This window comes from Gastrolobium bilobum, unplaced genomic scaffold (assembly GCF_033153095.1).
Source record: "Gastrolobium bilobum isolate Gb01-03AN ecotype WA unplaced genomic scaffold, APGP_CSIRO_Gbil_v1 utg52841, whole genome shotgun sequence".
Taxonomy (NCBI): Eukaryota; Viridiplantae; Streptophyta; class Magnoliopsida; order Fabales; family Fabaceae; genus Gastrolobium; species Gastrolobium bilobum.
The window spans coordinates 176,953-189,455 of NW_026895803.1; the positions used below are offsets into that span (position 1 = coordinate 176,953).

The 12,503-nt window shown below is 36.8% G+C and overlaps 2 protein-coding genes across 2 annotated transcripts; both read right to left on the reverse strand.

Moving 5' to 3' along the window:
* Window positions 1–825: 825 nt before the first annotated feature.
* LOC133296080 (uncharacterized) lies at window positions 826–3,572 on the reverse strand. The gene is made up of 2 exons (XM_061495029.1): window positions 2,949–3,572; window positions 826–1,177 (listed from the first exon to the last, which is right to left on the reverse strand). The coding sequence occupies exons 1-2, from the start codon at window positions 3,284–3,286 to the stop codon at window positions 1,120–1,122; spliced, it is 396 nt and encodes a 131-aa protein (XP_061351013.1). The 5' UTR covers window positions 3,287–3,572; the 3' UTR covers window positions 826–1,119.
* An 8,039-nt stretch (window positions 3,573–11,611) lies between these two features.
* LOC133296083 (uncharacterized) lies at window positions 11,612–12,436 on the reverse strand. The gene has a single exon (XM_061495031.1). It carries the CDS (start codon window positions 12,434–12,436, stop codon window positions 11,612–11,614), a length of 825 nt encoding a protein of 274 aa, XP_061351015.1.
* Between the last annotated feature and the right edge of the window lie 67 nt (window positions 12,437–12,503).

Genomic DNA, 12,503 nt, shown 5'->3' on the forward strand with positions numbered 1-12,503 from the left:
TCAAAAACACCTACAGTTGAGCAAATAATTTATTCTACATGCCATTAACTATAATGTGTGAATTGAAATTTGTTCATGATTATGTTTTAATATGGGGATGAATTATGTGGTAATTACACAACTAAATGAGGTTATAACTAGAAATGCTCAAAGTTACCGAAGTTTATTTCTCATATCTTTATATTGTAATTTCTAATCTATTCAGTTAGACAAACGTGTCGCACAAGGAAGACACTGTTTTGCTATTGAATGGACTCTGAAAATGGAGCTCATTTTATATGGACTGGGACTTCAAAGTCCCTATCCTAAAATGAAAAACAAAATGGACCAGGGGAGAATTTGTGAAGAGAGGAATTTAAATTGAAGAAATTTTTTCCATTTTAGAAAAATGTGCACCTAAAAAGTTGTGGGCCGGGTCTATAATAAAAAAATCCCTGAAAATGGTATATTTGTACTACCTTATGACTATGTGGATGCAACTCTTTTGTACTACCCAATCTGTTGTTATGATTAACGAAAATATCTTCCGAACTGAATCAAAATATGAATTATGGATCAATTCCCAAATGGGTGAAGTATGCCAAAACTCCAAGATATCTCCGATTGGCCTTTGGTAAGCTGAGAGTGCTCAAGGGGAAAAGTGTTTATGGGCTAAGATTACTTACCCACTTACCAAAAAAAAAAAATTATTTACCCACTTTAAAATAGTTTTTTCCCCTCCTTTTAAGTTGTTATTTTTGTTGTTAGGACTTAGGAGTGTTTGAGTCGCTGGTGCTACTTTTGTCTAACCTTCCTCGATTTTATCAAACACTTCAGTCAACGAGATGAAACAAGGAAACATTTTATGTTAAACAATATTACATAAGGTATATCAAAATTTTGTCATCGTGGAAACAAAAACCAAGATCAGGAAATATTAATCTGTTAATTTGTATTGTACCAAATATTAAAAAAAAAAAAAAACTGTTCATTTATAAACAAGGTTGTGATATAAGGCTACTTCCATTCACAACAGCTATAAGCGAAGAAACCTTTACAAATTTTTCTCTTTCTTTCTCCCAACTTCAATCCAAATAGCCCGTATATATACATTCGCTTTAACAAATTCAACTATAATCTTCAGAACATGAACGGCGTGGGAGAGAATGTTGGCATAATCGTTGGCATGGCAGCTGACCTGCAACATACCACAAAAATAAAGTTACACGTTAATGACGTCGTCAATAAAACCATATTCAAATAGGATTTTATATTTGTTATGTTTCATAACCTAAATGTATTTTTCTACACATATATTAAAGAGGTGAAGTCCATAATTTTTTTTTCTCTTTCATCATTTCACTTTCTTTTCTTTCTCTTTTTTGTTGTGTGTGTAGAAAAATGAAATTAGATTATGGAAAATAATTTTCTTATATTGTAAGAAAATGGTTATGTTATGTTGTCTAAACAAAATTAGAAGTGAAGTCCATAGATAAGAAGAGAGACCTCTTTTGTGTGTATATTTCTCATACACATAAAACTCATTATATAAATTAAAATTAAATATTTTAAATATTTATATCTCTAATAATATATCTAAATATATAACCCTTAGATTATTTAACCCGTACATTATATAACATAACAAACATAAAAGTCATTCAAATAATTTGCAATTATTGCACACACCGTTGCATTATTTTCACACAAATACCACCGGAGTGCAAAATACGAATGGCCACGATATGACAATTGACAAGTGAAAATTCATGACGTGTGCTAATTTTCTCACTTCATACAAGTTACATATCTAAACCACTGAAGTATAAATTAATAGTCTTTGTTATAAAGTGGCTTAACTGCTTAAAGTTTCATATAAAAATTTAATTATGTACTTTTGAAAATACATTTCTGACCGAGTTAATTTTTGAAAATACATAATTAAATTTATAATTGTAAATAAAAAATTTATAACTATAAACTTTTTCAAAATGATATAAAGTGTGACTATTTTTCTCTAATTTGAAATACAACAAACCTTTGTATACAAAAAAAAATAAAAATAAAAATACAACAAACCCCTTGAAATTAATCTTTCGGTGTGAATTGATTTTCAGAATTTGATTTTTTTTCAAAGTTAGAGAAGTACACTTTAGAATATAAAATGGGAAATTATAACATATATCTTATCACAATATGAACAGTTAATTTTTTAAACAAAAATTATAACTATACACTCTACTCTTTAGAAAGTAGATTTATCAGTTTACAAGAGATAAATTCTAATTTTTAAATTGCATAAAATCTTAACCTTAAAATGCATCATTAGTCATGCCAGGTTGGCGACCTTCTTTTTATTAATATTAATAAAAAAAACCCCACAATTTTCTCTAAACAAAGTCAACTGCATAATAAACACTTTCAACTAGGGGTGATAGATAAACGAACCGGGAAACTTTTAGGCTTGAGCGTAAATGCTTAATATTGAGCAAGCTCGTTTAATAAAAGAGCTCAGCCTCTTAACTTAATATATTAATTTTTTTATTTTATTTTTTATACTACTGGTCAGCTTGATCAGACTAACACATTTAAATATAGCATTTAAATATAGACTTAGTCTGACAAAACTTTTAAGACCAAAAGTTTTGTCAAGTCCATCCGTTAACACTCTTATTTCCAAGCAACACATACATACCATCTATTAAAATTCAATTTAAAAAATGGCTTGTGTGTAGTTCTAACACAGCACCAGCTGGCCCATTAATAACGCCTCTAAAATTAAGCATATATCATTTTTTATTTTATTTTTTTGGAAACAAACGTATATGATGATTTTATTTTCCTTCATAAATGACTCACACAATTTTATATCTTAATTTTTAATTTTGAACCTTTTCTTCTACAGAGCATTAATTAGTTAAATTAAACGTTTTAACTCACTAATTTCCAAAAAAAACGTTTTAACTCACCCGTAATAACCGTCGCTGTAACTCCGGTGACGAACCTTCGCAGCACCGCCAGAACCGGCGGCAGTGGCGCTCCTCTTCTTCACGTCCTTTCCAGCGGAGGCCACCGCACTGTTTCTCGGCAACACTGCGTTGTCCTCTGAGATCGATCCCAGCGACGGCTTCCAATCGGTCGCGCCAATCCTCCCCCGCTTCTTGCGGAAGACACGGCGGGAGGAATCAGCGGCGGCGGTCGGCACCTGAACGAGCCACCTCTCCTCCTCCTCCGGCGGAAGAGCCCTCTTCGACTCGCGCTGCGTGAGCGAGCCACAACAAGAAACAAACTCTAAGAAAAACCTCATCTCTATAGCTAACTCCTTTTCTCCTTTGTTTTTTTTCTTTTGTTCGAAAGAAATTGAAAGAAAAAAAAACAAAGAAGGAAAAGGAATTGACCAGAGATGATAGGTTTAGGTAGGGTTCGAAGCTAGAGGAAGGAGAAGGAGAAGAAGAAGAAGGAGGAGGAGGAGAAGGAGGAAGAGAAAAGAAGTTGGTAAATGGGTTTCGTTGTTAATAGAAATTGAAAAGGAAAAAAGAGAAGTGGGTTCAGCTTCGTGTGTGTGAATCACCGGGTTTTGCTTAGGAACACTAAAGAGTCCCACTTTTTATAGCGGGAGAGTCGCCACGCGATTGCGATATAGTAACTTCCCGGCAATATTTTGTCGTTATCCATTACGCTATAACACTTTGCCCTGTTATTCTTTGTTATTTACAGGTGATGCCCCTGCGTATTTATATTTTAAATTAATTATTTTTCATTAGCCTTTTTAAAAAAAATATATGAACTTAATTGTGGCTATTCAAATTAAAAGTTTAAAGTTAATTCATTTCTTAAAAAAAAAAAAACACATAGGAGAAAACACATAATCACTTAAATTTTATTCAATTTGTTGTGGATTAGATATTTTCTTAAACTCAAATCTTTACGTTTGTTATATTGTAGTTTTAGATATTTAACGATTATTTTTATTCTTCGTTTTATATTTTCAATATAAGGTTTTTGATATTGGATATTTTGTATTTTATTTTTTGAAATCAAAATTTAAAAAAAAAAAAAACAGTTCCATTGATATTAATTCACTATCCTTAAATGGATTTTTTTTTAGAAAAAACTGACCTATTTAATAGGATAATTAAGATAAGATTGGATAAATTGTTATATCTTACCCTTATCCATTTTTTTTAGAGTGGATCTTGTTATGAGAAAAATTATAACACTATTTGAAGGTAAATTAATGATAATAAGTGAAGAGAAAAAAAATATTAAAATAGATAATTATAAAATTATTATATTTAATTTATGAGAAAAGTGTTTGTCATTTTAAATGACAGAAAGTTATGTCATTTTAAGAGAGATACAGACACAGAAAATTTGAATTTTAAATTAAAAAAAAACCACTCACTTATGTCATTTAAAATGACAAACACCAAACTCTTAATTTATCTCCGTATGAATAGAATTGTCCTAATATTACATTGTCATATTAAATAACAAATGAGAAATCAATTTCATGATATAATAGGAAATTCATTCTTCCACATATGCCCATATGTCGTCTCATTAAGCTTCAGACCGTATACCCCGTGGCACCTATTGCCATCGCCCACGAATCAATAACATTGCTGCTAGCTTCCATCACTACTATCATAGCCAAATATCACCATTGCCACTCATTGTGTCATTGTGACATAGATGTTTGGAAAATATATATATCAACTTTTACCAAATAACAAATCTCTTACTTTTTATTTGAATAATGCGATTTTCTTTCATATTAATGTTAATCAAATTATTTTTGTTGTGTCAAATACATAAAAATCAACTTAAAGTTTATTTTCAAAAATTTATTCAATAAAAATATAATTTTTTAGTTTAGAAAATTTTGTAGGTTATTTTATATATTTTATTCAAAAATTTTAAAAGAGGAATTAATCTATAAATAAATAATCAAAAGAAAAAAATTGAAAATCAATTTTTAAAATATATGTGAAATTATATTATAATTTTGTATGATATCAAGCTATTTATCTAATAAGCACTAAACATGGCATAAGATATAAACTTATCATATCCTTATTTTTTTCATACTCATATTATATCCATTTTTATCCTATCATAATATGAATCAAACATGCCATTAATTTGATTCATTTAACTCGCTAAGTTAAACAAGATAGATTAAAGAGATGGACTAGGTACTAATTAACGATAGATATATTATTATTTTAATTATGAAAATAATTGTATGGTACAAAATTTTGTATGATTATTTAAGATAAAATAATAATATTTTAATAATGAACTAATTTTGATATTTACTGTTTAATATGGTTTTTTTTAAATGGTTTCGATACTTTTAACGTGTTTTTTGTTTTAAATTATTTTGATATTTACTGTTTAAAGTGATTTTTTTGTGTTGTCCATGTTCAAAGTGAATTTTATTTTAAATGATTTTGATACTTTTAACGCGTTTTTTTCATTTTAAATGATATGACGAGGGAGATTATATTTATGATTTTTTTTTACTCATAAATTCTTATAATTAAATTTTAATCGTTGATTTTTGTTAATTTAATGATTATAATGTATTAGGTTAGACTAATTAATTAATTTTTTAATTTTCATCAAATTAATAAAAATTAATGATTAAAATTTGATTGTAGGATGTTGAAAATATATTTTTTTTTCTAAAATGATTTCGATATTTACGGTTTTATAAATTTGATACATTTGGAACGGGCCCAACTTTCACGGGTTGAGTCAGACGGGGGATAAGGAGCACATTTTTGATGCTACTAGAGTATGTGTTCCTTTATTAAAAATAGAAATGAATGAAGATTTAGGAAAAAATAACCATACAAGGAAGGATGAAATGATAAAAAAAATATATTATTTTTTTCAAATTGAATAAATAATACATTGAGTCTTCAGTACTCCGTAATATTAAAAATATTTCCAGGGATAAGGGACCACGGCTACGCGCGTCCAATTAAAAAGGAGTAATATTTAAGAAAAGAAAAAGCCATAAAAACTAAAAAACAAAAAGGATAAATATTACTCCTTTTTAATTGGGCGTGCGTAGCCGTGGTCCCTTATCCCCCGGAAATATCTTTAATATTACGGGAGTACTGAAGACTCAATGTATTATGGGTTCATTTTTTCTAAAGTTACTTTAGATAACTTTATCTAATGTTCGCCAAAACGACGTCGTTTTGGAGCAGAAATCATGGTATATTTGTAATTTTAATTTATTTCAGGGTTAAATAGTCTTTATCATTCTAATTTTTTAATTTTTCAACCTCAAAACGACGTCGTTTCGGTGAACATTAGACAAAATTGTCTAAAGTAATATTAGATACTTTTTTCCCTTAGTTATTGATCGGACCAAATACAGTATGGATAGCCCAATACGTATTAAGCTCAAATCACACACGGTTGAGACTCCTTCGGTAGTTTCTGGTCTGGGCCTGGTATTGCAGTTGGGGTGAGCCTGAGCTCTTTGTCCTTCGTCCTTCACGTTGCACCAAATGGGGGGTACCTGCAAATACACTCTGATGCTTAAGTCAGTATCAGAGGCAGGTGTTTATGTTGTGAAAGTAAATGATGATCGTACCTTGGTGATACATCGTGTGTTTATATAGTAGTTGAGATGTGTGCTTGGAGGATGTCTTTCTTTATGGTGAAGGCAAAGGTTCCTTGGTGCCAACGTAGTGTGACTGTCATGGTTTAAATGCTGAGGAGCTTGCCGCCACGGTGTCTAGTAGTAGAGTTATGGCAAGCTGGAGCTGTTCGTTGCTTACTGGTGTGAGGGCGCGGTGGTGTTGCCTTGGCCCTTAAGTTTACTGTCTGTAGAAGGTATCCTGTTGCGAGGTGAGTAAGTACGTCTTGCGTGTCGCGATAAGGTCATCGCGCCTTGTATGACGCGATATAGTCATCGCATGTCCGTACCTGTCCTTTGTGCCTCGTTCTGGGTCCTTAATGGATTTGGGCTTCCATGTGTTATTGAGCCTTGGTTGGGCCTATAATATATCTGGATCTGATGCCCCCTAGCTTGCGGTGTTGTCATTTGACAAGGCCGTGAGCTATATGTCTTTTGTATGAGGCGCGGTAGTTTGTGACTGATATGTCGTTGTCTGCCGCGGTAATGATGCCTTGCAATGTCATCATGACTTTTGACCGCTTAAGAACGGTGGATTAGACGTCTAATCAGTCAGGAGCACTAAATGTTGTTGTGATTACGTGGGGGTTTAAGGACAGTCGTGGGTGTTTTGCGAGTAAAATGCTTCTCCTGCCTGCCACGTGTCCCCATTAACCCGTTTTGTGTTTAACACGTTTCACGGCTTTTGGTCTATCCGTTGGAGAAAAACTCTTCGTATTTGAGCCTTTTCATTTGGAGGGAAAATCATTTGGCCATTTTTGGTGGAGAACTTGCTTCGTCTCTCAGAGCTTGTTTCTGTATTTCCGGAGGTGACATGTCCTGCTTTTGGTGTGAACTTCCAAAGTATAAAGCTCAGGTGCGTTTTTTTCTTCTTCTTCTTACCCTCTATTTTATCTGCATTTCTTTCATCTTGTTCGACATTTTCGTCTGCCTTTTTGGAGTATGTCTGAGAATCGCAAATGTGCGGATTTTATCAGATTCCTTGAACGGTCTGGTTCATCTAGTCCGCCGTCGGGATTGTTACCCAGATCAAGGTCCTTGGGAACCATGGAGAAAAGGCCTACTGTAGGAATTCTAGCCCCATGTTCCAAAGCTTGTGCTAAGCGTCTTCCCTCTAGTCGTACCTTTGAGTTAGGGTCAACTTCGCGACAACCTAATCGTGGAAAGGCATTGTCAGCCCATAGCTCGTCTGTGTTTCTCTAGTTTGTTGTATGTCTAAACCCATTGTGATATCGAGTGACTCCTCTGCCAGTTCTGATAGTAGTTATAAATCGGCTGAGTCGAAAAGCCCTAAATTGCCTTTCTCGAGTTCATCGCGCGATTCTTCGTGTTCCATCGCGCGTGAGTCTTCAATACCGAAAAGTCCTAGTCCATTGCCCTTGAATGTGATTTATCCAGCCGGATATCCTTTTAAGAAAAGGAATTTTGATAATTATAAACCTGTGTCCACTGACTTGTCTTCTTCCACTGATTCCTCTTCTTCTGAATTAGATTTCGTGTCTCCTCGTATCAAGGAAATTATGGCGAAACGTGGTGCTCGAGATAAGAAGATCGTGAAGACGCAGCCTGAGGCCAAGAAGAAAGTTGTGCACCTTAGTCTGGAAGAAGAACCTTCGGAGACGCGGTCCCTGAATAGGCAAAGCATCCGGGATGTGGATACCTTAGAGTGGGTGTCAGACTCAGTTTTGAAGATTGAGTCAGTATTTTGCTCGCCTGGAGAGTTGGCGGAAGTAACTGCGGCCCTCCATCTGACCCCGGATAAAGCTTTTGACAACCAATGGGAGATTGGTGTCGTCCCGAAGAATGAGCGCGTTTGCTCATCGCGGGCTGAGGGATCATCCAGGCATTTCATGATGATGTATTCCTATTTTTTCTTGTCCATAGGTGTTCGTCTTCCCTTTTCTTCTTTTGTTTGTAAACTGTTGGCGCACTTGAATGTGGCGCCCTCACAGCTGACCCCCAATGCCTGGGGTTTTATTAGAGTTTATGAGATGGTATGCAAGGCCTATGGCCTTTTCCAATCTGTACCGTCCTTTTTTATATATGTTCAGTGTGATGCCCCCTCGCAACAACTGGATATCTTTTAGGGGCAAAGTAAAATTTTGTGGGTCGTACTACAGAAAGATTAACAAGTGGAGCGCTGAGTATTTCAAAATCTATCCCGCCGAAGGTACCACCTCATTTTTTCTAGGCGAGGACGAGGCTCTTATCTTCCCCTTGTACTGGTCAGAATATCCGTCAAGTAGTTCCGTGTTAAACTATACCTTTACTGATTTGAGCAATCTAGAACAACAGACAGTGATTGCTTTGGGTAACATCGCTCGTGACGCCTCTGCTATAGGCTCACTGGATACATATACCATTTTAAATGAATATTCTGAGGATGATATTCGAGCTTACCTGGGTAATGTGAATCCTTTCTATTTTCTATTTCTAGTTGTTTTGATCTAAGTATCTTTGTGTATCGCGATGCGCAGGTATCAAGTAAGTATGCTTAATCACCCCTGCGTTTGTTTTATTTTGCATATAGTATAAGGATGGCGCCAGTAAGCCGAATGGAGCAGATCGCTGCCAATTGCGCAGCTCTTGCTGGCTCCTCATCCTCCTCACAACCGATCAAGACTGCTGCTGATGTTGCTGAGTCGAGTTGTCATGCCGCCACGCAGCTGAAATCTCCCTTGAGGCTTCACACTCCTCCCGCTTCTCCTCAAGAAGTTATTCCTCCTGTAGTAGTGGAAGGGGATATCGCGAAAAGGAAGAAAAGAACCTTCAAGGAGATGTCTGATGGGTCAGCTATAGGATGGCCGGATTTTGACTGGGGATCCGTGACGGACCTGCTTGTTCAAGGCAGGGATTTCGGTTCTCACTTGGAAGCTTTGCCGCGGGACCAATGGCGTCAGCTGGCCCAGGGCTTGATCTCGGCGGGTCAATTTAACATGACCGCGCCTGGTGAGTATTTTTGGTTTTCCATTGTGCTTGTTTGCATATTATAATATCGCGATTGTATGTATAACCTTCTTTGATATGTGGCAGATTCGGTAGACTACCTGAAAGAGCGCATTGAAGAGTTGAAAGCTGAGAACGCTCAACAGCGCGCTGATTCTGAGGCGAAATTGAAGACTGCTAAAGAAGAGATAGCCAATCTGAAGGCAGCAATGGAGAAGAAGGACGCCGATGTGAAGAAGCTGACCACTGCCAACAGAAGCTTGGAGGCGAAGAAGATTGACCTGGACAAGCGCGTTCTTGAGCTAGAGGGGAACGCTGATACCTGGGCCGATGAGAAGGCCTTCCTGACCGATGAGGTGAAGAGGTATCAGGGTTTATTTGAGAAAGAAGCGGAGGCTACCTTCCTGAATGTAATAGAGCAAGTGCGCTTCTTCAACCCCTCTGCCAGGCTGGAGAACGTGCACTTTTATCACTACTTCAAGTATGGTCTGCTGGTGACACTGAATGAGCAAAATCAAGAGGTCCCAGTTGAACTAATCAGCGCGATGGATACAGACACTATCGCGCCATCCTTGCAAGAGCCATCGCCTCAAGGTCCTCCTACTGTGAATAATGAGCGCGCTGTTGAAGGCTGATACTCCTCAGGATATGTCTATTCAGACAGTCTGACCTTTTGCTGTCTTCTTTTAATTTTTTCTATATTTGTAAAGGGAGTATCCCCATATGATTCAAAACAATGATGTGTGTAAGGGGTTTTGTTCCCGCAATTTTGAAATCATGACATTTGGGCTTGTTGAATATGTATGTTGGATGTGTTGCCAAATGCTTGTGTTTCTGTTTTCCTGTAGACTGTTGATATTTGCATACTTCGCAATGGGTTATTACCCTTTTCGTCATTCTTCATGTTGCTCTTCGCGCTCTTTGTATCGCGGATGGAGTTTTAACCCAGCTGAAGTGTGTTCCATCTGAGTTGTGCGAATATGTGTGTCTTTCCGCGATCATTTGTCAAAGCATGTCGTGCTTTATTATAGAGGAATCCTTTAAGTATAGGATCTTGTGAATGTAAAGAGTCTGTGTGCGAATGTACGTCCTGTATCTGGGACTGTGGTGTGTACGCTGTATGGCGCTTGAACACCATAACTGCATGTTGCATGTCCAGACAGTTTATATGTCAGGTTGTAAAGTATGTTGCATACCTTTTATTTGTTCATGTCCTCGCGTCTGAGCATAGAGAGTCGCAATGTGTCTTGGTGACGTTGGACTTGAATAGTTTCGATCTGTTGAGGAGATCCTTGTGAAAGAGTCTGTTAATTGGAGGATTCGTGAGAGAATCCTTTATTTGATAGGAACCATGAGAGGTATCCTGTGAATTGGAGGACTCGTGAGAGAATCCTTTACTTGATAGGACCAATGGGAGGTGTCCTGTGAATTGGAGGACTCGTGAGAGAATCCTTTACTTGATAGGACCCATGAGAGGTGTCCTGTGAATTGGAGGACTCGTGAGAAAATCCATTAACTTGATAGGACCCATGAGAGGTGTCCTGTGAATTGGAGGATTCGTGAGAGAATCCTATACTTGATAGGACCCATGAGAGGTGTCCTGTGAATTGGAGGACTCGTGAGAGAATCCTATACTTGATAGGACCCATGAGAGGTATCTTGTGAATTGGAGGACTCGTGAGAGAATGCTATAACTTGATAGGACCCATGAGAGGTGTCCTGTGAATTGGAGGATTCGTGAGAGAATCCTGTAACTTGATAGGAACCATGAGATCCTGTGTTCTTAAACTTAATGCAGAAAGTAATTAATAGTAAAAGGAAATTGACTAGTTTTATTTGAAACAATAATTTGGAAAGACAAAAGTGTTGTGAGTCATGAGAGACTTAGCTATAAAATGTCTTAAGCTTATACGTGTTCCACGTGCGTGGGATAGTAAGGCCAGATAGTGTCTCAATGACATATGCCCCCTTATCTGTTTTGTTGTAGATGCGATAGGGTCCTTCCCAGTTTGCGGCCAATTTGCCTTATCGTGCGTTCTTATATCTGATGTCAGCTCTGCGTAGGACTAAGTCGCCCATGTTGAAGCCTCGTCCGACAACCTTTAAGTTATAGTGCGCTGCAATCCTCTGTTTGAGTGCTACTTCTTTGACGTGCGCGATCTCACGCATTTCCTCTATCGCGTCTAAGTTATGAAGCAATGCCTGCGAGTTGCTGTCTACATTTGTGTACATCTTTCTCCATGATGGTTCTCCAATTTCAACTGGGATCATGGCTTCACTACCGTAGACCATGCGAAATGGGGTTTCACCTGTGGTTGAGTGTTTGGTTGTTCTGTAACCCCATAGCACAAAGTCTAACTGTTCAGGCCATTCTCCTTTAGCTGCTTCTAGTCTTCTTTCCAATCCGTGTTTGAGGACTCGATTTGCAGCTTTTGCCAATCCGTTTGTTTGTGGATGTTCAACTGACGTATATCGGTGTTTGACATGCGGATCTTGAAGAATCTGATTGAATTTTCTGTCCATAAACTGTGTGCCATTATCAGTTATAATGGTATGTGGAATGCCGAACCGACTTATGATTTGTCTGTAGAAGAATCGGCGAACCTTGTTGGCTGATATTGTGGCTAACGCTTCTGCCTCGATCCATTTGGAAAAGTAATCAATTGCTACTAACAACCATTTAACTCCTCCGGCGGTGATTGGGAATGGCCCCAGAATGTCCATGCCCCATTGGTAGAATGGCCATGGGGATAACATTGAAGATAATTCCTCAGGAGGAGCATGGTGTAAGTCTGCGTGCTCTTGACATTTGACACAATGTCGCACGTGTTTTTTAGAATCCTCTTCCATGGTAGGCCAGAAGTATCCTGCCCGGACTAGTTTTCGAGATAAAGATTTTCCTCCCATGTGATGTCCA

Excerpts from the sequence above, each read along its gene's own strand:
- LOC133296080 (XM_061495029.1), bottom strand. The coding sequence starts at position 3,286 with ATGAGGTTTTTCTTAGAGTTTGTTTCTTGTTGTGGCTCGCTCACGCAG. Across the intron at positions 1,178-2,948 it reads TACAGCGACGGTTATTACGG|GTCAGCTGCCATGCCAACGA; the intron begins GTGAGTTAAAAC and ends GGTATGTTGCAG.
- LOC133296083 (XM_061495031.1), bottom strand. The coding sequence starts at position 12,436 with ATGGAAGAGGATTCTAAAAAACACGTGCGACATTGTGTCAAATGTCAA.